The 24,014-nt window shown below is 39.8% G+C and overlaps 3 protein-coding genes and 1 long non-coding RNA gene across 6 annotated transcripts; 2 read left to right on the top strand and 2 right to left on the bottom strand.

Moving 5' to 3' along the window:
* Positions 1 to 633: 633 nt before the first annotated feature.
* LOC121838640 (transmembrane protein 205-like) lies at positions 634 to 3,469 on the bottom strand. Its single transcript, XM_042316033.1, has 4 exons — positions 3,362 to 3,469; positions 2,677 to 2,785; positions 2,346 to 2,509; positions 634 to 2,074 (listed from the first exon to the last, which is right to left on the bottom strand). The coding sequence occupies exons 2-4, from the start codon at positions 2,774 to 2,776 to the stop codon at positions 1,772 to 1,774; spliced, it is 567 nt and encodes a 188-aa protein (XP_042171967.1). The 5' UTR covers positions 2,777 to 2,785; positions 3,362 to 3,469; the 3' UTR covers positions 634 to 1,771.
* A 73-nt stretch (positions 3,470 to 3,542) lies between these two features.
* LOC121845195 lies at positions 3,543 to 5,054 on the top strand. 3 transcript variants are annotated; one of them, XM_042316031.1, is made up of 7 exons: positions 3,543 to 3,648; positions 3,741 to 3,768; positions 3,884 to 3,957; positions 4,091 to 4,172; positions 4,342 to 4,564; positions 4,720 to 4,787; positions 4,890 to 5,054. In XM_042316031.1, exons 1-7 carry the CDS (start codon positions 3,628 to 3,630, stop codon positions 5,033 to 5,035), a joined length of 642 nt encoding a protein of 213 aa, XP_042171965.1. In that variant the 5' UTR covers positions 3,543 to 3,627; the 3' UTR covers positions 5,036 to 5,054. The 3 variants fall into 3 exon arrangements, with proteins under 3 accessions (XP_042171965.1, XP_042171964.1, XP_042171966.1); XM_042316030.1 differs by having other exon boundaries at positions 3,881 to 3,957; XM_042316032.1 differs by having other exon boundaries at positions 3,881 to 3,957; positions 4,720 to 5,054.
* Positions 5,055 to 6,344: 1,290 nt separating this feature from the next.
* Positions 6,345 to 8,006, top strand: LOC121845196. Its single transcript, XR_006082422.1, has 3 exons — positions 6,345 to 6,440; positions 7,582 to 7,711; positions 7,825 to 8,006. It is a non-coding gene; the product is annotated as an uncharacterized LOC121845196 (long non-coding RNA).
* A 2,610-nt stretch (positions 8,007 to 10,616) lies between these two features.
* LOC112258828 (calponin-1) lies at positions 10,617 to 19,032 on the bottom strand. Its single transcript, XM_042316035.1, has 7 exons — positions 18,776 to 19,032; positions 12,943 to 13,064; positions 12,683 to 12,749; positions 11,905 to 12,042; positions 11,646 to 11,762; positions 11,319 to 11,465; positions 10,617 to 11,139 (listed from the first exon to the last, which is right to left on the bottom strand). The coding sequence occupies exons 1-7, from the start codon at positions 18,833 to 18,835 to the stop codon at positions 10,900 to 10,902; spliced, it is 891 nt and encodes a 296-aa protein (XP_042171969.1). The 5' UTR covers positions 18,836 to 19,032; the 3' UTR covers positions 10,617 to 10,899.
* Between the last annotated feature and the right edge of the window lie 4,982 nt (positions 19,033 to 24,014).

Raw genomic sequence — 24,014 nt, 5'->3', positions numbered from 1 at the left:
AATAATTTGTTCTCTTTTCCTTTTTTTGAAAAGTAAACAGTGCTAGTTCACTCCAAGAGAAACTCCAGAATTGGTGGCCTGGTTTACCTCTAATTACATAGGAAGAGATTTCTCTTGAAATCTCACCTAATCAGAGAGTAGGTGAACTTGTGCTGCTGGAGTTAAAATAATGCAATTTCCTGGTGCCACTTAAGCCTGTCTGACAAGGCTCATCTCAAGATGAAGTCTTTCCTTCTGAGCCAAGAGGAGTGGCCCAGACTGCTGAGAGACATACAGTATAGGCATGATAAGAATCTAAACAACATTTCCTATGACACTGTCACTCTCCCTGTACTTTCCATACCAAACGGTTTCATCTTGATGATCTACCACTGTAAACTAACTATTCTGAGTCAACATCTCAACATTGTAGTTTGACATTATCACTAATAAAGATACTTACATGCATACAGCTAAAACAACCAGACTAATACATCACATGTAGGTTGTAGAAGCCTTTTCACTCACTCTGAAACACCATTACAGTTTTGGGTTCTGTCCAGTTATCCATTAGTGATATTTTAACTTTATTAAGACATCATCCCTCTCCTCCCAGACTTGCCAGCAAAGCAGTGGTCGGTCTATTTATTCAAAGCTGTTTAAATGTTTTTTATTTTTACATGATGTCCGTCACAATAATGAAGTTAGAACCAGTCTGTTCAAGAGGTGGGCACCAACTGTGTGGTCTGGTCTTAATATGTTGCATGTTATTGACCCTGTATTGCACCTGATTTTCAAAAGAAAATGCTCAAACTGTAGGAGTGCATTTCCTGCTTCCATCAAGGGTAACAACTAAAACTGATTTTTTTTCCTTGTTTCAACATCAAAGATGACTTAACAATATTATTGGTGCTATTGAATTCATCATTTGTAGGAATTTCCATAATTGTAATTAATTCACAGTACATAATTATGTGCAACAATCCTGCGCTAAATGTTATGTTGTTAAAAAATATCCACCTAATGACTGTACAAAGTTTTTTTTGCAGACATTACCCTCTAGTGGAAGTCACAAGAAATACAATTTCCCATTTAATAACAGTCCAGAATCTTGTGCTTTTCAACAACAAAAATGTATCTACAAATTCCATGTAAGTGTTATTAAACCTCCCTTTTGAAACATTATCAGGATCACTGCACATTATACTTCAGCTCTAACCCTTCAAGTACATCAATGTAAAATGAACAATAATTGTAGGGAAATCAAAAAAAGGATCACTAACATTGATTATTTTTCTAAATAATGTACATCTGAAAAATATAAATCGATGTTTATTACATTCATCCTTTCCCGGTTTTGACAAAGGAAAGACCAAAAATACTTTGAAATCTTTTGACATTGTGTGCTGTTTTCTATTGACAGGTGAAACAATTAGATTAAAAGGGCATATTTTAAAAAATATGGTTAAGCGTTATGTTCAGGGGCCGTATGCATCAAGCGTCTCACTAGGAGTGCTGAAATAAGATCAGGCCCATATGTATTATGCCTAAAGCTGTGTTTACACAAGCAGCCAATTCTGATATTTCTTTCCCCACTAATTGGTCTTGACCAATCATATCAGATCTTTTCAGATTTTTTCCAGATCTGATTGTTCAGATGAGAAACCTATGGAATCTTATTTATTGTGATTTAAAGGCAAAAATCCTACATCAGCATTCCTACTCTGAGACACTTGATACATACATCCCCTCATTGAAAGTCAATATAAAAACCTGTCACCAAACACAATCTCTAAATGGTGTGTAAATTGAGAGCTGTGTACACTATGTTGGTGGTTGTGCAGATAAACCCAATCAGGTTGCACAGGATGGACAGGCCATGATAGTGGCCAAAGGTGCTCTTGTAGGCCTTATACTTGGGGTCCTGCTCCCTGAGTTTGGCGTAGGCTTCCCTCTGGCTCCCTATCCCTATTTGGTTCCCCAGGCCATGCTCCTGCTCCACCTCCCGCAGCTTGAACATGACCTCTGTGGCAGACGGGCCAAACCACTGTGCGTTTAGACCTGCCATGATGACTGCCACAAAGTACAGAGCCATCTATAGGGGAAGAACAATTTTTATTCAGAATTTCAGCATTGCTTGCTGTTTGGGGTTTTAGGCTGGGTTTCTGTACAGCACTTTGAGATATCAGCTGATGTAAGAAGGGCTATATAAATAAATTTGATTTGGACATAGGTGACGTCTATAATGTAGATACAACCATTATCTAAATCGGAAATAATATTTACATGTCGATTGTGCAAGCTGTAATGCTTCACCGGTACAGATTGAATCCTGCCCTAAATTACAAAATAGAATGTGATATGACCTGCAGGCTTTCGTGCCAATCCAGCAGCTCTCTGGGGTGGTAGACTGCATACACAGCAAGGCTGACAAAGTTGCTGCCCAGTAGGCAATAGAAATATACAGGGAACAGCTTGCTTTGCACCAGCCCAAAGGTGTGCAGTGTTACCTGCTTCACCAGTGTAACACCTGTGGGTGGGAAAAGGGATAATGTAAGTGAGAGAAATGGGGAGACAAATACTGTGCCTCAAATTCTTAATCTTGGCTTCTTTTGATATGCCACTTCAAGTGTTAGCAAAACCCTACAATCTAACAGATTTATTCTGCTCATCCCCTATCGATCCCAATATCATCACCTGCTATAAAGGAGACCCACAACTGCATTCCCCATGCGAAGGACAGCACCAGCAGGTGCAGCACTTTCACCAAATCTGTAGGCTCCCCTTCTGTGACCATGGTATTAATCTGGGGGACAAAAAGAGAAAAGTCACAGATAAATGTTAGCAAGCAACCCAGATAAATTATTAAGTTCCATTACAGCATTGGGGACATAAAACCCCAAAAACACATCCCCACTCAAAAACACTCTAATTCAACAAAGACCTTTGGAAGCCCCTTCAAACAGCATAATTTTAGGACTGGAAAGTGGTCCGTCTACACGTGCAAACTTGATTAGCATGCAAGTGATGGTGGCTTCGAGAGATAAGAGTTCTGACCTGTTTACTAAGACTAATACTCCAAAGTTGGATAGCTAGCTATCTAGCAAACACAAATTCTATACTGTTAATTAAGGATTAAATACTTAATTCAATATCATATTTTGGGAATTGGAAACCATAAGTGGAATGGCATTTGTCAGATAAACTAGAAATCTCGCTAGCACAACTCATCTAACGTTAGCCAGCTAACATAGTAATTCGTAGCTAGGTGAGTTACACAACTGCGCGCCTGTAGTGTTGCAGTGCATTCCAAAGAGAGGAAAGTGGCTTTTCACTTGTTTGTCTTATTTTTTCCTTAAAAACTCAACGGAAAAATAACTACCTGGATGTGGTATGTTGACTGAAGGGAAACCGTCTTCGCAACTCCCGTTGATCGAACACTAGAACAACACTTCCTCTCTCAGACGTCAATGTCCATTAACCACGCCCTCAAGCAATATCTACAAATCACATGATTACAGAATGAATATTACCTTAAATTATAACCCACAAACCAATCATCAATGAGATAGAACGTATCCCCGCCTTGTCATTGTGACACAGTTTTTATCCACCCACTTACAATTTACTTAGCTCAGGTCAGTTGACATGGACGACAAGAGGGCCTTGGTGAGTAGAAAACACATGTGGCATTCAATGTCATACAGTACCAAAATAGTTTGTTAGAATGATTTTTAATACAATGCCGATTGTTGTTTCAGTGTGAACCACCGCCCCTTCCTGCTGAAGGTGTGTAAGTGTTATTGTGTTAGTGTGATCATCAGAAACTAACATAACTTGACAATACCTGGTGTAATACTGCATGGTCATTGTTCACTGACTTTCTTGAGTTGTCTTCTAGTAGCAGTAGGTGAATCTCAGGAGTCTCTCCGAGATGTTGTGGAAAGAATTAGGTCAGAGGTTGAAACACAAGCCAAGGTGACTAACTGCTTCCTGTAAAATGTAGTATTTTTCCCATATTCACAATTGTCTACTGTTTTCTTTGGTGGCTTGTTTTGGTTACTGTTTTATTCAGGGGATATTGTTTCAATTAATATTTGCTGTTTTGTAGACTATTGATTCCCTGTGCAAAACTTTATTCATGCACGAGGCAGAGAGAACCCAGAATCTCAATACTATGGCAGTCCTTCAATGTAAGTGAGGACACAACACAATCACGCCCGCCCCACACCTGACCCTTGATTCCATGATTATTATTATTACTGTTTACTTGAGTTGAACCCTCTGTCATAAGGGCTAAATAGCACTGTCATAACAATGACTTAAAGATGACAAACTGTCCTCCTGTCCTTGTTCCTCCAGCCGAGGTGCACCATTTGGCTGCACATGTTGCCGCTCAGCACCTTGAGGAGCGTTTTGAGGGCCTACGCTGTGAGGTCTCCACTGAGCTCCACTACTTGCGCAGCCTCCTGTCCCACTCTCTCTGCTCCTGTCCTACTCTCCAAGCCTCCTGCTCCAGCACTCACCCCTCAGACATCCAGAGGCAGGCTGCCATCAACCACATCTCTCAGGAACTCTACCACAGGTAGATCTGGATAAGGCAGTCTGAAGTGTGGTGGAGATACTTTGGTGAACTACACTTGCATGATGATAAGTAGACTTTAGCTCAGTGGGCCAATGCAGTAATAACATGTAATTCTCTCTCCATTTTTTTTATGTGTATGTTGTCTGTTTCTTCAGTCGAAGAGTCCTGTGGGAGCAGATTGCTGAGCTAAGGGAGGAAATCCACAACATTCATGGCCTGCTTAGCAAGTTTGATTTGATGTTTTTCAGAACAAGACCCTCTTCCATAATGTTGTTCTAATGGAGGGTTTTTTAAAACCTTACTCAAGTTTTCCTTTCCTTTTTAGAAAAACTAAGAGATGAAACTATGCGTAGATTGACAGAGAAATACTGCAAAGATATGGTATTTCAGAGCTCACATTTCTCTCCCCCAAATCACTTTGACCTAAATGATTTCACTTCATCAAACAAATTATACAAACTTTACAATTGAAACAATCTTCTGAACTGTACATGGGTTATAATGATTTGGACTGCTGAAGCTTATCTCATGTTATGTGACATGTTCTGGAATATATACCTGGAATATGTATCTATCTGTCTCAATTTTCAGTGCCTGGAGAGGATGATTGACAGCTATCAGATAAAGGATGAGGCATACTCAAACTGCAGAGGCCTCAGGACATGCTCAGGTGAAATTTAAGGTGAAAGTTCTGGGGTGAGGTTAGAGTAGACGAGCATGGCAAGCAATCTGACAGACTGCTATTCCTAAAGGAATTATGATGATGCATCCTTATAACAAGTGTTCTCCCCTAGGTCAGATGTTTCTGAGTTACAGAATAAGCTTCAAACTATAACAATATCGAAAGGCAAGGCTCCCAATAAAACGGGTAAGATATCTGGTAATTAACTTTCTGTTGATCTACAAAAGATACAGCATTTGCATTGAAATACAAAGTGTATTTTTCTGTTTGCTGAGATCAGTTTTCATTGCTGTGTGCATGGTCTCTTGCATTGCATACTAGGCCGAACTGAACGAATAGGACAGAGGGTTATGCCAGCCGATTCAGATTCAGGCAAAGCGGAACATGTGCCAAAGGAATGACACCAATGATCAAAGTGGAAAGCAGTGTGTCTGCCAGGTAAATGAAAGCACACAAATAACATTCTTTGCTGTTTCTCATCTATTACTGACAACAGTAATTCATGTTATCATCTAATTAATAAGCACACTTAAATTGATGTATATGTTATAAGGGTAACCACATTAGAAGTGAATTCTTCATTCTTCATTTTGTCTCTGTTGCAGAAGGAAATAAGGTTCATAGCTGGAATCCTCAATCTACCTTTTTGCCCTACCTTGTCTCACTGTCTCACAGCCAAATAAAATAAAATGTGGTCTACACTGACAATTATTTTCTGTTTGAGCTTTGTGCATTCAACACATTTCTTTATCAATAATTCAGGTAAAAGGCTGCATTTTTCCCATCAATATTTATCTACTGTAGACTATTAAACACAGGAGGTTGGTGGCACCTTCATTGGGAAGACAGGCTCATAGTAATGGCTGGAACAGAATAAATTATATGGTAATCAAACTCATTAATACATTATTTCCATGTGTTTGATAGCCTTCAATTTATTCCATTCCAGCCATTATTATGAGCCGTCCTCCCCTCAGCAGTCTCCTGTGGTAGACTGCATAATCAATGTATATATTGTAATTATTTTGGGATTGTATCAAAGAGGTTTATAAATTCTGAGAGGCGGGTTGATAATTTGTTTGACCAATGACAACGCTAAAAAGCGCCTTAATCTTCCAATCAGATGAAAGAGTTCAGAATAATTTCCGGATACAATTTCTATTTGTTAGCGTCATTACTTGGGTCACTTATCAGGTAAGAAAATGCTTAATCCAGCGGGTTTGATTATATGGCTAACATGCAAACAACTAAATTATACATCCGGCACGATTTTAAATTTACATGCGTGATTCTCCTATTTAAAAAAAAATTGTGCATAGCTAGCATATTACAAATCCAGCGTTAGTTAGCTAACACAAGCTAACTTTGTTTTCCTCGCGCTCTAACGTTACTAGCTATTACTATCTAGCTGCCTCTTCAGAAATCATCCCAAAATAAACTGTTCATGCAATTAACAATATTGTTGGAAATGGACTTGTAGAATTTGCAGGACGTTTTGTATAAAAGGCAGTATTGTTGAGCTCCTATTTTATAGCTGCAAGTCCATGCGCGATGGCGGGGAATTTAGCTACTACACTCTTGTGTAGTGTGAACATGGCCCCAACAAGAGAAAAGTAACGTTAATCATCGACATCTGACTAAATGATCGGAAATCAAATATAATTTGAATTTATGTGGAAAATACGGTTAAAAATATGTTTGTTTACACAAGCGTGACGTATTAGCTAGCACATGCGTACTAGCAAATGGTCTATAGCGGCAGAATATTGATGCATTTATAACATCTCGTACATTTGCAAATAGGGGCATAGGGCTGGGGAAAATAAATTAACGCACCTCCAACTCGTAATTACTAATGGGAAACTTGTCTGTCATCCCTGTGCTCCAATTTGCTCTACTGCCCATATGATGAACTCTGTCTCTGACATCAACTACTAAGGCCAATACCTCGATAACAGCAATTTCAGCAGTTCAATTAAACAACAAAACATGATTTATAAAAGTGTTATTATAACACTAATATGTATATGAGCGTGAAAGCTGTACTTTTCCGTTCATGGTTGACACAGCTTGTTTGCCATTAACCGGCAATCAGCATTCTCAACGAGTTCAAAGCACATGAACCCACACATTCGTTGTTCCCAGTTTACAAGTAGTATTTTTCAAAATTACGAGATGAACGCAGCATGACTGCCCAAAATCAAATGAATATCAGCACCATACACTAGCTATAATATATGCTAGCTAACAAGATTGACCTAATTATTTATTGAATTTGACCGTCAACAGAACTTGTTTTGTAAACTCCGAAAAATTTAGCTATTTTATTTTACAGGTTATACATCGAGAATGGGACGCCGAAAGTCAAAGAGGAAGCCACCTCCCCAAAAGAAACTGACGGGTAACTTGGACACCCAATTCACCTGTCCCTTTTGTAACCACGAGAAGTCCTGTGATGTCAAAATGTACGTTCACTTGGTTGTGTTGAACAGTATATGGTCTCGCTGTAAAATATGATCACATGTTGATACATATCCTGAAACCCTATCCAAATGCACATTTTATTTTATTTTTTCAGGGAACGCACTCGAAACACAGGGATAATATCGTGCACCGTCTGCTTGGAAGAATTCCAGACTCCCATTACTTGTATCCTTTTGATTCTTTGATTGGATCACTATATTCACTTATCTACACACCATATAGCTCACAGATTGGCTTGTACATTTGTAAATAAATATATATATATATATATATATATATATATATATATATATATAAATAAAAGCAGCGTACCTCCCAGATGAACTTTTCCTGACATTTGTCCCCAGATGGAACCAGTGGATGTTTACAGTATTGGAGCAGCCAATCAGTAGCAGTGGTCCTGACTCTATTCCTGTCTGACCTCACCTCATTCCCTATGATGGGTCACATATCTCTGGCTGGGCCAGGGCCTTGTCAAGTAGTGATTGTGGAGAACAAACAAAGACAGATAACACATCTGTGAAATCTTCAGTGTCTACACACTAATGGATTTGATATGAAGAAAGATACACTTCCTGTCTTCCCTCTCTGTGGCAGGGTGGGATGTGGGTAGGGCAAGGAAATGTCCTAATGGTCCTGATCTTTGAGAATCCCACTAAGTTTCAAACCACCTCATCATTTGTTATGTTTTACAGGCAAGCCTGTTGGTGGATATGTCTTTAGACTTTCCCAAGCTGCCATATCCCCCTTTACTGGAGCAAGTAGGTTATATTTGTACAAATTTAAAAGGGGTGATTCTGTAGTTTTTTGTTTGATGTCATGATTTTTATTTCAATTATGTTTTTTTTTGTATGGGAATGACTTGATCAATAAACACATCAATGTAATTCACACCTAACTGCATCTGTCACATACTGCTGAAATGGTTCAAATATCTAGAACAAATATGAACGAAAAATAATCTGATATGGCCTGGTGGCAAGTTTTGCACCACAACCCAAAATTAAATAATTGTAATTTTGATGTGATTTATTGTATTGCAGCTAATTACATTGTAAGTGAAAGCCAAATAAATACAAGATTTTCAGAATACTGAACAATTGATAGTCTGAACAACATTGACACACATTTTAGACCAGAGGGTAATATTGGCAATTGTATTTTGGCTAGGCACTGTTGGCTCTCATTCTAAACTAAAAATATTTTCTTAATGCACAACTGACTTCCCGTATACAGCTATTGGACATGTGACGATACAGAATAAGTTAGGTGCTTTAATAAAAAAGACACCTCTGTGGCGATATGACTTTACCTGAAATCTGTGGAATGTAGTTTTTTTTTAAATGTTAAAGGGATTTCAAAACACTAGATGGCACAATTAATCTAGGGGGGGAAAATACAATATGGCCTTCAGATTATGAGCTCAGCATCAAACAACGTTCCTTTTAAAGTATTAAGCCTTCAAAAGTTTGACAAATCATCACTATAATTTCCAGAGGTCAGAACCTCAGGGTGGACTCTGTTATGTAGCGTTATCTCCAATACCTTCTATTTAAAAACACATCACAATACCACCTAGTAACCGATATCAAGACCTTTCAAATGTATCTTAAAGGGATAGTTCACCCAAATTTAAAAAATGTTGTTTTCCTTCCTGTGAGCAATCTGGACAAGGTATAACCAATCCATGCTTTGTACATGAGCATGCAAGGCATAGAGATGTGATCTGTGGAACGTTCCAGGTGCAACACAGGAAGTGTCTGATCTTGAACAAACCTCTTAGCAAGCAAACAAGCCTGCTTTTCAAAAGTTTGGTCAAGCATGCACAGTTTAATGTTTAAACCATTAGCAGCTGTGTTAGGGCCACATTATCCCGAGCATAAATATGTTGCAGACTGATGCTATTCATTTGCGACTGCTGGTACAAGGTGATTACTTAATGAATCACAGAATGACTGTCACATCTTGCAGTGCTCAAAATCACATTACATTCAAGATCTGCGGTGGGTACCCCATATCATGTAGTAGTTAGTGATACAGGGTCTGCTGTATTGCGGTATGACTAAGTGGACGTTAATTAGACCGCTATTCTGTATAACAGTGTGCAGATGTTATGGCTCTCAATGATTTGACTGATCACCTCTTCTAGGCCATGAAACAATTTATCCATATAGATATATTTCACGTAGGTGATGCAAAGTGCAAATAGCGCAGCAATATATTAAAGCTGTGTGCCATGGAAAACTATAGAGGGATTATAACTTGTCTCATGCAAACTGGCCTATGTGACATCCACATTAACATAGCTGACACAATGGCTAAAATTTCATCTGCATTGTTTACCACTAATGAAGTATGCGAGACGTGTTGAATTCAGCTTATAATACTAAAAATATGAAAATCTATTGGCTTTTCACGATGCCTTTAGGGCTCACATTAATTCAAGTATCAGGTTTGAGAACCCTACTACTGATCTTCTAATGACTTAAAGAATACTAGAAAAAACATTCCATCTGTGGTATAAAATGGCTGGTTGGCAGTCCTGTGAGCTAGAGCAGGGATGTCAGCACAGCGCAGAGGTGCATACACAGGCAAAGTCATAAGGAATTACATCTGATCAAAGCTTCTAGTCCATGCCCCTGTGTTCTGGAAGACTCAGTCTGATTCTCTGGGCCTCGAGTCATCCAGAGGGATTGAATCCCAGAGCGGACTCCTGTTCCTCAGGGGTTAAAGGTTAACAGCAACATGTCGGTCACTTCTTTCCATTCAATGAACTTTTTCCTGTATTCTCAATGTTTAAGCTTAAACTATAAACTTAAACTTTATAAACTATAAAATATCTATCAATAAAAAATGATTGATTAAGGAATGGGTCTCTTGACATTATTAGTATTTTTAGTATTTATTTTGACCGTATTTGAATAGAAAAATCTCCATTGCAAAGGGAGAGAGGGGTGTGGGCCACTACATTAAATTTATTTTAAAAAAACAAGGTCAAAAAGATTGAACCAGGCATGAATCCCCTCAAAGGACAACAATTATTTGAATGGTTGATCACAAAGAAAACAGCAAGGGATGAGGATAATGAAAACAGTAAATAACAGTTTGGGTGGTCTTGCTGGTGGAGAGGGGTTATTGAGAGGAGTGGACTGGGGTTATCCTGTTCTCTTTAGTCATAGTACATAGTACCATCAAACTCAGCCCTCTCCCCGTTGTTGATGAATTCATCAGGGTTGGAGCAGTACTTGTTGTCGTAGACCTGCCGAGGGAGGCCGTATGTGGTCATGCCCTGTTGGGACGCCATCTTGTTGGTGCCCATCTGCAGTGAGACGGTGGAGGTGTCGCATTCCTCCAAGCCCAGACTCTTGTCATAGATGTGTCTCCTGGTGCCAGGGGCCGTCATGCCAGACTGAGAGAGGAAGAAAAGCGGGGGATGATTAGATATAGGCTACAAAGTGTAATATTTTATATCATATTAATTGTTTTCATGATAGGCAGAGAGAGGGAAAACTCCCAAGATGTGCAGAATGTTAGTCAATTCTATCTCTACCAGAGAATATCTATTTGTGAAATCAAATGGCGCCCCACCTGGTTGGCACCCTTATTGGTGCCCATCTGGAGGCTGATGGTGGACTGGTCCAGAGGGTTCTCCATTCCCCCCCTCGGGTCATACAGGTGACGCCGCGTGCCATAAGATGTCATGCCCTTCTGGCTGGCAAGTTTGTTGGTACCCATCTGGACAGACAGGCAAAGGTAGTGCACTGGTTATGCCTGAACTATAATACCATTAAACCAATCCTATCGGCCAAACTAAAAACAAATGAAGGTATGTTATAACATGCTGCTACTACTACTTATATTACATCTGTAATAACAGTGATATCTTAGTGTATATGATACAAAGACTGTTCTGACCTGCAGGCCGATGACATTGCGCCCTTCCTTCAGCATGTCTGGGGCGAAACAGCGCTGGTGTGCTGTTGCATACTTCACTCCCATGTCATGCTTGGAGTGGAAACCTTTGGACTGGGCCTGGTGAAAGAGGGGAAGGTTAGAAAAACAGATTATGGATCCTCACGTGAAGTAGAAGTAGGTTTCTTACATGCCACTGACAATACTTTCTACATACAGTACTGTACAATGTACTGAGATTCCTCTTTGGGTTTCCACTCACAATTCCAGCCAGGGTGATGAGCGTGCTCTGGACCTGGGTGTAGTTGGTATTCTCAAACAGGTCGTTGGCCTCAAACAAATCGTATGGCTTCATACCATAAACTGTGATGGCTCGTACAAAATTGCCAATGTTTTCCAGCTGGGCAATGAAAAGAAAGAAGAATTAGCCAAGAACAAATGGTCCACTGAGGTAAAAGCAAGAGTACAAACAAAGAGAACACCAGTTACTGAGTTATTTGTTATTTTGATATTGTCATGTGTTTCTTTAAATAGTCATTCTATTTGAGACTCAGGACTTCAGAATGGTCAGCTGTGTGGGTTTTCTTCAAAGCCCTACTCACCAGTTGGATAATATTTTTCTCTTTATTCCCGACAAAGGGACCACATGTGAGTGCATTGATTCTTAGTGACATTGTATGTCATGGATGATTCTTTGAAAGTGCCCTCAACAAACACTTAAAAGTGCTGTTTTCTTTGAGTCTCATAAAAGAGATCTGAAGACGCACACGGAGATGTGCCCCATTAAAAAACGTAGCTGCAGCTTGGAATGTAAATAAATAATCACTATGCCAAACAAAAGACTATCTATCTGGTTACATATTTTAGCGAGTTCAGTGGATGAAAGGTATGGAGTGGAAAAAACTACTGACTCTTGGCATGCTTATGCTGCTCAATACTATGCAAAGTATCTATAATAACTATAGCCTACTGCAGGTCATGATGGGCATGATATTATATAATAATATAGAAACATTTATTCTGTCTCAGAACAAGCTTACCTGATGCCAGTTTTGAGGGGAAGTGTTAATCTTTCTCACAGATCCTGGCTGAAGTGTGTTGATAAGTCTACACACAAGTAAAGAGAAAGCACAGAACAACAGTCTAAATACTGTTCTGACTTTGAGTGGCACAGTCATCATTAACAGTGGGGAAATGAATGAGACTGAATGATATTGGAAGCAACAGAAAGTAATATGACACACAATATGCTCTGACATTCTGCACGGCCACAGTACTGAGGAGAGTATCGCTCACTCACTCGCACAAGATGACCCCATCCTTTAGGTTCTCCATGAAAGGATCAGCGATCTTCTTGCCTGTTACGTCCTGGATCCACAGCCTCAGCTCCTCCTCCTTCTGGGGGTCATACTTCTGGGCCAACTGAAGAGGCAATCGGAAAGTTTTCAGACCCTTTCACCTTTTCCACATTTTGTTATTCTTATTCTAAAATGGATTAAGTTATTATTTTTCCGCCACACACAATACCCCATAATGACAAAGCGAAAACAACGCAGTGAAGGGGTCTGAATACTTTCCGGATGCACTGTAAATGTGTTGCATTTGACTGCATCCTAACATCTGCAGACACTCAGGTTAATGTCTTGTAACTGTCAGTTCTGCATGATGAATGATCTTGTGACAGGTGCTTGGCTACCTGAAAAATACAAATGATCTTACAACAAACTGTAACTATAGTAAAAGAGTAATTGAACTATGATATTCATCAGAGCTATTATCCCTCCTCCCTTTTCCTTTCTCATCTTGTAACAGAGGGATAACATTCCTCCCCACTTTCCTTTGAAAGCCTACCCATTGTAATAAAACCTAAAGATGAAGATTAGAGTTTAAAAACAACAGGAAGAAAATGAAAAATGGCCAGGGGACATTACTGCATGGAGAAACACTGATTCTCCGCTTCCTTGTATCTCCCTATTGGTACAAACGCATCCCCCTAATACCAGAAATTCTATGGTTCGTCTGTAGCCCCCCTGTCGCTCTGCGCTCTCTCCTTTTCTGAATGTTCTGCTCACTCACAGTCTGGGAGAGGGCTTGTGAGACCAGGAGCCAACACAAACAGGTATTTCAAAGCAGCAGGGTTTGCGTAGCTTCCAGTCCATCACACCAAACTTGGGAGAAACAGCTCACCCTATTACTCCTCCCTGTGCTCCCTCTCTCCCTCTGGGTTTTCCGGAATCTGTACTTTTTTACAGTGAGGCAATCTACTCAGGCAAACCACATCTGATAATGAGATGCCAAGACCTGCAGACAGCACTTGCATCCAGCCAAGGTATTTTGGTCAGAGTTTCATTTAACTGTGTCAGGAGGTCAGGAATGTAATCAGAACTGGTTCATTTATTTAAAAATGTATAAGTCTTTGATGCCAAAATTGGCACCTATCCATTGATTCTATCAGTGTTTCTCATGTATGAACTCAGTGGAGAGAATATAAATTAAATCATCGTAGGCCAAGGAATAAGGAATAAAATGGTTTAAGTTGATACAAACAGGGGTGAAAGTAAGATGGAACGGTCCAGTATGGAGTACTGGCAAAATAACGAGTGGGTTTACGTCATACCGGTAAAACATGAACCTATCACAATAATTAAAACAGATTTAAAGAAAACTGTAGGCTATCACACTATTTATCATACCGCATGTCATTCGCATGAAGAATTATGGACTTGAAAACTTGTGGAATACGCTCCAAAATGCAGTGTGGTTCAACTACAACACTGACGTTTTGATAAGGCAGAGATGAGTGGCCAAGACTGAGATGCACGCAGACAGCAGTATACACATCAATTCAGGTTACAAGACTTGTGCAGGCCTAATGAAGGACAATCACCGAATGTCATTCAGAACACTTTTTGGTGTTTTGTAAGTGATGTATCTTTGCATGTATCAAAAAGGCACTGCTGTATGGATGCCGGAATTATTTTAGTGTGGAGAGGCGTAATAGTTGGAATAGTAACTAAAGTCTGGACACTGACTGTAGGCTTCATATGTCGCCTATTATAATGTATAACTAATTATAACTAATTATAACTCCAGCAGAATTAAGTGTTCCTTGCAGTAAAATTATAGACCAAATGCTAATTTTGTCACCGGGAACAGGAGTGGAGAAATACAATTGATTTATTTCAGCATCTTGAGAGAATGAGATTGAGGCTTTTAGGGACCTGTTGTGTAGCCTTAAAGTGCAATTTTCTTCAGCTACATGAAAGCTGACAGTATTTCATTTTCAGCCACATTAAATATGCTTCCAAGACGAACTGAAATACTATCAGAAACATGTTGGATCGTTTTCACAGCTTTTCATTTCCTTTAAACCGGTCAAACAGATGTCATTTGGAAATCTCCCTGGTCCCTAAACGTCCTCGCTTCGTGAGAGAAGCAGAAATGAAAGAGAAACTTTAACCATGTCACCTATACGGAACAAAGATTTAAACGCAACATGCAACAATATCAAAGATTTTACTGAGTTACAGTTCATAAAAAGAAAGCAGTCAATTGAAATAAATTCATTCACATGACTAGGTAGGGCCGCCGGGGATGGCATAGGCCCACCAACTCGGGAGCCAGGTCCACCCACTGGTGAGTCAGGCCAAGCCAATCAGAATGAGTTTTTCCCCACAAAAGTGCTTTATTACAGACAGAAATACTCCTCAGCACCCCCACTCCCCCTCCTCAGACGATCATGCAGGTGAAGAAGGTGGATGTGAAGGTCCTGGGCTGGCATGGTTACATGTGGTCTGCGGTTGTGAGGCCAGTTCGACATACTGCCAAATTCTCTAAAACAACGTTGTAGGCGGCTTATAGTCAAGAAATGTATATTAAATTGTATGGCAACTGCTCTGTTAGACATTCCTGTAGTCGGCATGCCAAATGCATGCTCCCTCAAGACATCTGTGACATTGTGTTATATGACAAAACTGCTAGTGGCATTTTATTGTCCCCAGCACAAGGTGCACCTGTGTAATGATCATGTGGTTTAATCAGCTTCTTGATATGCCACACCTGGCAAAGGGGAAATGCTCACTAACAGGGATGCAACCAAATTTGTCCACAACATTTTAGAGAAATAAGCTTTTAGTGCATATGGAACATTTCGGGGATCTTTTATTTCAGCTCATGGAAAATGGGACCAACACTTTACATGTCGCATTTATATTTTTGTTCAGTATAGATTGTAGATGATGCACTGACAATTCTATTGATTTATGCCATCATTAGCAAGGCTTTATCTAGTATTCTAGATGAGCATCAAGTAATGACAGAAGAGGAGCTGTAAGGATCTAATTATAGACAAGTTGACTAACAAATGTAACAAAATAAAAAGCAGAAAAATATCTAAATATAGCTTAAAAGCTATTCCCGCCCCCCCTGTTGTTCAGACGTCCCTGATTAACTTGCGCAAGTAGCCTACATTAGCGTTTTCAAGTAATTGATTGACACTCAGATGAAAACACATGACAGGTCATGTTAATGCCACATTAAAAGGTAGGCTAATACATTTAAAAGTTAAAGGACAAATCTTCACTATTAGCCCTGTAGAGATCCTATTAAATGAATAGGGATTCTATATATGTAATTCTACACACACAGAAGGTCCCTGTCCCGGGAATGCATTACATTTACTTTCACCCCTGGATACAAACATGTTGAAGGTTGACATTCCAGTGAATCCACAGGGCTTTGTTCTGTCTGTCTCTCCTCTGCCTCAACAGTGTTTTGTCATTTCTCACTGGAGTGTAAATTGTTTACAGAGAGACACTTGCTCAGGTTGTAAGACAGAGCTCAGGGACACCTTAAAAGGAGGTTTAGGTTGCTGACGTACCTGTCTATCAGTCTCTGGAGCATATCCGCTATCATCGGATGTCATGCCATATATATATATATATACTGAATGATACACTTTTGAATATGAACTATTTCTATACTACAGCACTAATGACCATGGTGGCCAAGTATAAGGTTTGTTTGGGAAGAGCATCTTTGCCCTTGCTGATGGAAGAGTTTTCACTCAAAATCTCACGATACCCCCATTCAAAAGTATGGGTCCCTTTGCACAGCCAAAAGCACTATGGTATGCAGGAACGTTTTTACCAAAAGTTATTTTGGTTTCATCTGACCATATGACATTCTCCCAATCTTCTTCTGGATCATCCAAATGCTCTCTAGCAAACTTCAGGCTGACATGATCTGGCAGGGATTTGAGTTCCTGGCAAATTCTGATGGTTGTTACTTTGAGCTCTCTGCAGGTCATTCACTGGTCCCCCGTGTGGTTCTGGGATTTTTGCTCACCGTTCTTGTGATCATTTTGACCCCACGGGGTGAGATCTTGCATGGAGCCCCAGATCGAGGGAGATTATCAGTGGTCTTGTATGTCTTCCATTTCTAATAATTGCTCCCACAGTTGATTTCTTCAAACCAAGCTGCTTACCTATTGCAGATTCAGTCTTCCCAGTCTCGTGCAGGTCTACAATTTTGTTTCTGGTGTCCTTTGACAGCTCTTTGGTCTTGGCCATAGTGGAGTTTGGAGTGTGACTGTTTGAGGTTGTGGACAGGTGTCTTTTATACTGATAACAAGTTCAAACAGGTGCCATTAATACAGGTATCAGTGGAGGACAGAGGAGCCTTAAGAAGTTACAGGTTTGTGAGAGCCACTTGCTTGTTTGTAGGTGACCAAATACTTATTTTCCACCATAATTTGCAAATAAATTCATTAAAAATCCTACAAATTTTCTGGACATTTTGTCTGTCATAGTTGAAGTGTACCTATGATGAAAATTACAGGCCTCTCTCATCTTTAAGTGGAACTTGCACAATTGGTGGCTGACTAAATACTTTTTTGCCCCACTGTACATATATATACTGACTGATACTCTATTGAATATGACCTATTTCTATGATGATGGCACTAACCATGGTGGCCAACTATAAGTGTTTGTTTGAAGAGTGCCCCTGTGAAAGTATGGATAGGAAACCACTATGTATGCAGGAACCACGGCTCTTCCAACACAATAAGGTTGATGTAGGGATAGCAAATTCAGTTGTCATTGACAGACATGGAGTTGGGAGTTCTGGAATATCATGGGATAGTTATTTGATTCCATTGGCAGAGTCATGCTATGTCCAAGTTGAACATGGGTTGTCAGCAGTTATGTTACACACACACATTTTGTGCATCACTGTCATTGCACTGTCACTGAAAATACAATCTCTCCCAGAACATCAGTGGATGTTGACAGCACAGTCGCCTACATGGTAGGCCTACAGTAGCTGGTCCATTGACTCTTGATTGGTGTTGATGACTCATTTAGTTCTCGCCTAGACTTTAAAGCTGCAATCTGCAGTTGAAACAATAACAAACCGTGACTAATTTGGTAAAATAGCTTAGGGATGGGTCTGTAGAAATGTAACCACTGATGGGTTCTGATGATGGGGTAAGAACAATGAACTAAGCTCATGAAAGACTTATAAGTCATATTCTTCAATAATCAATGGATATCATGAATTTAAATGTCCAAAATGAATGTAGCGATCACAGATTGCCTCTTTAAAAATATATACATACTGGTAGCCTTCTAAAGACACCTTCATATCAGGCCTTGTGGGCTCATCTGGGAGTAATTATGTCATTGTGTTCTGTGACAGACAGGTTAGGTGATATCACCTGTAATCTAAATGACCCAGTTCAAAGTTGTGAATCAGATACAATTGGTTTGGATGCCCTCACATATTAAACGATAAAGTAAACTGTAAGAATGGTAGGCTGCCATTTATCAGTATAGGCCTAATGCCCTAGACCTATGATCACCATTGACAGTCCAATTTGACAGTCCAAAAAGCCTATTCGATAAAATATCCTAACAGAAAGCAAAAATATATTATTGGCCCTCGATATACCATTGGTTCCCCTACAACTAATACATCTGAGAAGATGCACGTAGTGACAAGATATGCGAGCGTCAAGTGCGCACCTTCCTGAGCGTGAGCATTATCTTGGCCCACTGATGTCAAATTACGCAAAGACCCCATTATTTTAATTTCAATTAAAAGAAAAGCTACATGACATGCGAGATACATACCTTACTTTTGACCTCGGCAGAAAGTCCGAAGGATGGTCCACCTTTGAAATTCTTTGACATAGTTATCTTTGATTATTCACAGAGGATATTTAAAAATGGTGAAATACACCCCTCTATCCTGGCACGAGAAAACCCACAGCAAAGTCCTCTTTCTCCCTGGACTCCAATGGATATGACAGACCCGCGGATGTTGCAGGAGTATTCAGATTCTGTAACGTTCTTGCTCGCTCTGGTGAGGCTGTGGACCACTCTGCAACACTTTTCTCAATCTTTTTTAAACTCTTCCCATCTGTGGATTTCTGGAGTGCGGCGCGATTGGCTAGGGCCACCATCCAATCCCGACGTTGCCTCTTCCTCTGGGTGATGTCACCAGTATGGCATTAGACTCGCTCAGTATCACTTTTTCCACCTTAAGGGGAATTGGATGTTGGATGGATGATCCTTCTCAATTGCCTAATTTTACTGCATCCAATTTCACTCTCATTACCAAATGAAATAAATATCAAGCACATCACAAATTCATAGACCTATAGCTATTATTAAATAGTTGAGGGTCTACCTCACAATCACAGGTCAAGGCAGACCTTTAGAGTTTTGAATTACACATTTAACTTTATATTTATACAAAGTATTATAAAGTAATATTTATACATGCTGTTTCATTAGATGTTTCATTACAGAATTATTTGTCAGGCCTGAAAGTATTGACCCATCCATCATAAACGTGAAGAAGCTTGGTTTATATTGTTGGGTAAAGAGGTTCAAGACCAGTGTAACCCTAATTATGGTCATGGTCAAGGATGGCTAAGAAAGCAGATATTGAAAAGGCTAAATGGACACTTTCTCACTTGAGCATATTTAATTGATCACTTTCTTATGCAAAGGATTTCAGTATGAATAGCAAAATGATTCATCCTGATAATAATACATTAAATGTATTCCAATGTATTCACATTTTATATGTATTCTTCCTTTACCATTTTCAACCCTGATGCTTTCCTGTCTTGGATTTTCAATAACAAACTTGGAACTAAATACTACAATCTACTTTTTAACAAAAAAGTTGATATCTTTTTGAAAAGAAGCCAAGAAAAAGTGCTAAACACCCTTGTTGGCAAGTGTTTTTCTACGATCTTGTCAATACCTATACAACACCCCCTATACCCACACATATGGTATAGTGTGTTCCACAGTTTCATTTGAGGTCGTTGGTCTGACCTATATGGCTTGGGGGCCTGACGTCACCTGGAACAATGAGCTGGTTTTCCTCTAATACCCCAGTGTTTCACTCCACTGCTCTGCTCGTCCACAGGCAGATGACAAGGGAATGGAATGCAAAGCCAGCAGGCTGTGGAGTGTCAAAGGGGAACAGGCAGCACTGCTCCCCAGAGAGCAGCATGATGATTCACCCTACTGCTGTTTGTCCTGTCCCACTTTCACTCTCACATACACATGGTGGTAATGCGTTACCAGACAGGGTATGAGGAGAAGGTTCTGGAAAAAGCACTATGAGGGGAATGGAGGATGGGGAAAGGGGTTATGGTGGAGGGCTGTAGGAGTGCTGGAATAGTGGAGTTCAAACACCCTGACCCAGTAACAATACAGGCAGGATTACTGTAAATCAATCAAGTTGATGATAACATGCCAAGAGTAGTATGGTACAGCAGCAGTGAAACGGTCTGCAAAGCTCACATGAATACCAAGTGTTTTTTAATATGGAGGTTCCTAGACAATGATGGACAATTAATGACTAATTCCAGTTACAGTGTAATTACACGTTGGAGCATATCGTTGGGACACCAATGTGTTTTTTTGCAGGGCTTCTCAAATGAAGAAGAGTGGAAGTCAGGTGGACTTTCTCTGCCTGCGACAAAGACAAATGAACTATTTCTACCAGTACACCAGTGGAGAAATACCTGTTTTATAATGGTTTCTAGAAGATCACAGACCTGCTAACATTATAAAAGTAAATGATTTGGGTTGAGAAGAGTAACAACGCCTCAGCTCAGACGATTGCAAATACACTGCATTTGTGTGGAAAAGGTCACACATTATTTGACGATAAATGAGTTTCAGCCTGATAGGCTAGCTGTAGTGGTAGTAGACGTTTGAGTTTGGCAGACATCTTTACACACAATAGTCTATAGTGTATAAACCAAGAGGTTATGAAGCGTAGACTCTTACTGAGCTACCGATCTAACTACTGAGCACCATTAACAATGTTAACAACTATGTTATAACCCAATAGTTGACATTTAATAACAGGACATTATCATGAAGAGTTTGAGGAACACTGTGAATCTGAGAGTGCACACTTTAACAAACAATGACCAGAAAAAGGTACACTAAGCAAAGCTTAGATAGAGCTGGTTTGTGAAGATAGGACTCATACACCATAAAGGGCCAATCAGCAGTTGAAACAATAACCACTGTTTTGGTAAAAAGCTGAGGGATGGGGCTGGAGAAATGTAAACACTCAAATTCATAGGCAGACCTATGGATGCAAGGACTGACCATCCATGGTATCAACATTATAGTTTTAACCATGTTGAGGCTATACAGTGTTTGTTTACATTGAATTTATTTATAAACATTGGAGTATAAAAGGCTTATATTTTGAGTTCTGATGGGGTAGTACATTACAACTAAGCTCATGAGGCATTTATAAGTTACATTCTTCAAGAATCAAAGGAAACATTACTTTATGCTGATTGCCCCTTTAAAGCTCACCTTAAAGTCTTACTTTAGGTATGAGGCTGCGATGACAAACTAAAATTATAGTGGAGCCTTATGTAACGTGGCCATAAACAGACTGTCAGTGAAATACAGAAGCGCACAAGCACAGAGAGAGAGAGAGAGTAGCTGAGTGTGGGACCAAGCAAGGGTCTTATAAACATCTCAAGGAGAGAAGAGGCACACGGGAGGAATTTAGACACTTTATTTGGGCATGATGGGAGAAGGAAGGGCCATAACTGGCTGGAGCAGCCCAGATGTAATGTGATGTGAAAGTGGAATCCCTCAAACTGATAATGAACTACTGTTACATATTTGCTGTGCTGTGGGTCTTTTGTGGGTCATTTACAGTGAGAGGAAGCATAGGGAACATACCACACCTCCAGATTGGAAACCTCTTATGATGGTCTGTTTATTTGAACGCTAACATACTGGAAATACTGTGTTGCATGGAGTCTTGAGGAGATGACAAGGTTTGGATAACATTACAACTTTAAATTCAAACTGAATTAGAAACACAAGAAAAGAGCCATTAGAGAGAGTACACCTTGGTAGGAAGGACACCTAAGGCTACAAACAGAGCTCAGGCAAAGGGAGATGAGAAGACTGAGGCTTTGGGAGAGCTACGAGATTCAAGAGGCAGACAAATTGTGCAAGTCATAATATTTGACAAAGCAAAGAAATGTGCACATGTGTAGCTGGAACTGTTGAGAAAGATGGAGAAGCAGCGAGAGACAGAAAACTGCTGTCTGGATGGTAGAGGGGCATTTCCAAAGTTCCAGCTCCCCCTCTCCACAACCTCATCCACTCTGTCTGACTATTTAGGGTAGAAGGCCTCCTCAACCTAGGCTGAGAAGAATTCAGAAGGCTGGGTTCTTAGCATCATAATTTGGGCTGTCTATGTACAGTAGGACTGAAATCTGGGCTTGACTAAATTTTTTTTGTGAATTAATACCCAAGTGTCTGGGTGCTTTATAAAGTGTTTGTGTATAGTATAGTATAGCAAAGTGCTATTTGATAAACTTGTTAAAAGTCATGTTAAATCCCCACCGAATTGTCAAGGGTTTCAAGTACCTTGTAAAAAATCAGTTATTTTTCATAGCCTCTCAGAAGTCTGGAATGTTGATTTCAGAGTAGTTTTTTTAAGTCTGGGAAAGCTTTCTGCACAAATACCTCCTCAAACATCCCAATACCGCCTTTGTTAGTTGCTATGTTGCTCAATAGTGCTGACCAAAGACATGGGGAGCTTGAATGCAACTGCTGAAAGCTGTGAAGATGCTATGTAAAAATGGAAAATGAGATTTCACTAATACTTATAGACCTAAACTATCAGATCTGTGTTTAAATACACTATCCACTTACAGTAAACAGACAGATTTGTGATCCAAGGAGCAACAACAGATTTGCAGATTCAGTCAGCCTACAAAAACATTACAAGCACTGACGTCTGTGCATTTATGTTGTGTACTAGTGTAGGTGACATAGTGTGTGTGTGTGTAGCAGAAGAGACTTTCATTGAGTCTCATGTGACCATGTTTGGTAACGCTCTCCAGGCCCAGTCTGTGACCCAGCCCCTTGACCGGCGCACACAGTAGAGCTGGATTCAATCAGAGCCAAACAGTGGTTCAGATGCTTCTTTCTCTCTAACTCCTCTAGAATGGGCAGAAGAGGAGCGGTAGCTGGCACCCTCTCACACAGGTAACTATTACCTATCCTGTTGCCTAGTCACTATCCATTTTTTTTAATGTAACCTTTATTTAACTATGCAAGTCAGTTAAGAACCAATTCTTATTTACAATGACAGCCAAACCCGTAAGACGCTGGGCCAATTGTGCACCGCCCTATGGGACTCCCAATCACGGACGGTTGTGATACAGCCTGGATTCGAACCAGGGTGTCTGTAGTGACGCCTCTAGTACTGAGATGCAGTGCCTTAGACCACTGCGCCACTCAGTAGCCCTACCTATATGTACATATCTAAGCATGTCACTGTTAGTCTACACGTGTTGTTTACGAAGCATGTAACAATTAAAATGTTATGGACTAGCTGGACTGATCCAGACATACCTTAGAAGGCTTAGAACCATCCAACACTGCTGTACATATTCTGACTACGATGCATCCAACTTGCAGTATTTTTATGAAATTCTCATTTTGTGTGCACCAGTGTAAACAAAATACCTGAAAGTCAATGGTGTTTGAATTGTTAATCTGAAGCCAAAAAGCAACGATTGAGACAAATCTTTTTTCTGTCTTCAAATTTATTGAAGAGCAAAACTTTCAAGTAATTCTGAACTTTCAGTGCTACAACGACATCATTAGTAGTGGTCATTGTAGACAGACAATCTAAATCACATGGTGTTGAGACAGGGACCCTAAGGCCTGTGTATTGTTCTTTTCACATTAAAATATTCAGAAAATAATGTAACAATAAATGTCATTGCATTAAAATAATAAAAAAAACTACCAAAAACCCACTGGCAACATTTGATCTATGATTTTTTTC

Source organism: Oncorhynchus tshawytscha, unplaced genomic scaffold (assembly GCF_018296145.1).
Source record: "Oncorhynchus tshawytscha isolate Ot180627B unplaced genomic scaffold, Otsh_v2.0 Un_contig_2795_pilon_pilon, whole genome shotgun sequence".
NCBI lineage: Eukaryota > Metazoa > Chordata > Actinopteri > Salmoniformes > Salmonidae > Oncorhynchus > Oncorhynchus tshawytscha.
The sequence above is the reverse complement of the archived record's forward strand: the minus strand, read 5'-3'. Positions and strand labels throughout refer to the sequence as shown.

Coding starts and splice junctions, on each gene's coding strand:
- LOC121838640 (XM_042316033.1), bottom strand. CDS start 2,776: ATGGTCACAGAAGGGGAGCCTACAGATTTGGTGAAAGTGCTGCACCTG. Junction 2,510..2,676: donor GTGGGTCTCCTTTATAGCAG/GTGATGATATTG, acceptor TCCCACCCACAG/GTGTTACACTGGTGAAGCAG. Junction 2,075..2,345: donor ATTGGCACGAAAGCCTGCAG/GTCATATCACAT, acceptor CTTCCCCTATAG/ATGGCTCTGTACTTTGTGGC.
- LOC121845195 (XM_042316030.1), top strand. CDS start 3,628: ATGGACGACAAGAGGGCCTTG. Junction 3,649..3,740: donor TGGACGACAAGAGGGCCTTG/GTGAGTAGAAAA, acceptor TTGTTGTTTCAG/TGTGAACCACCGCCCCTTCC. Junction 3,958..4,090: donor AGGTTGAAACACAAGCCAAG/GTGACTAACTGC, acceptor GCTGTTTTGTAG/ACTATTGATTCCCTGTGCAA.
- LOC112258828 (XM_042316035.1), bottom strand. CDS start 18,835: ATGTCAAAGAATTTCAAAGGTGGACCATCCTTCGGACTTTCTGCCGAG. Junction 12,043..12,682: donor CCCCTCAAAACTGGCATCAG/GTAAGCTTGTTC, acceptor TTCATTGCCCAG/CTGGAAAACATTGGCAATTT. Junction 11,466..11,645: donor GCAATGTCATCGGCCTGCAG/GTCAGAACAGTC, acceptor CTGTCTGTCCAG/ATGGGTACCAACAAACTTGC.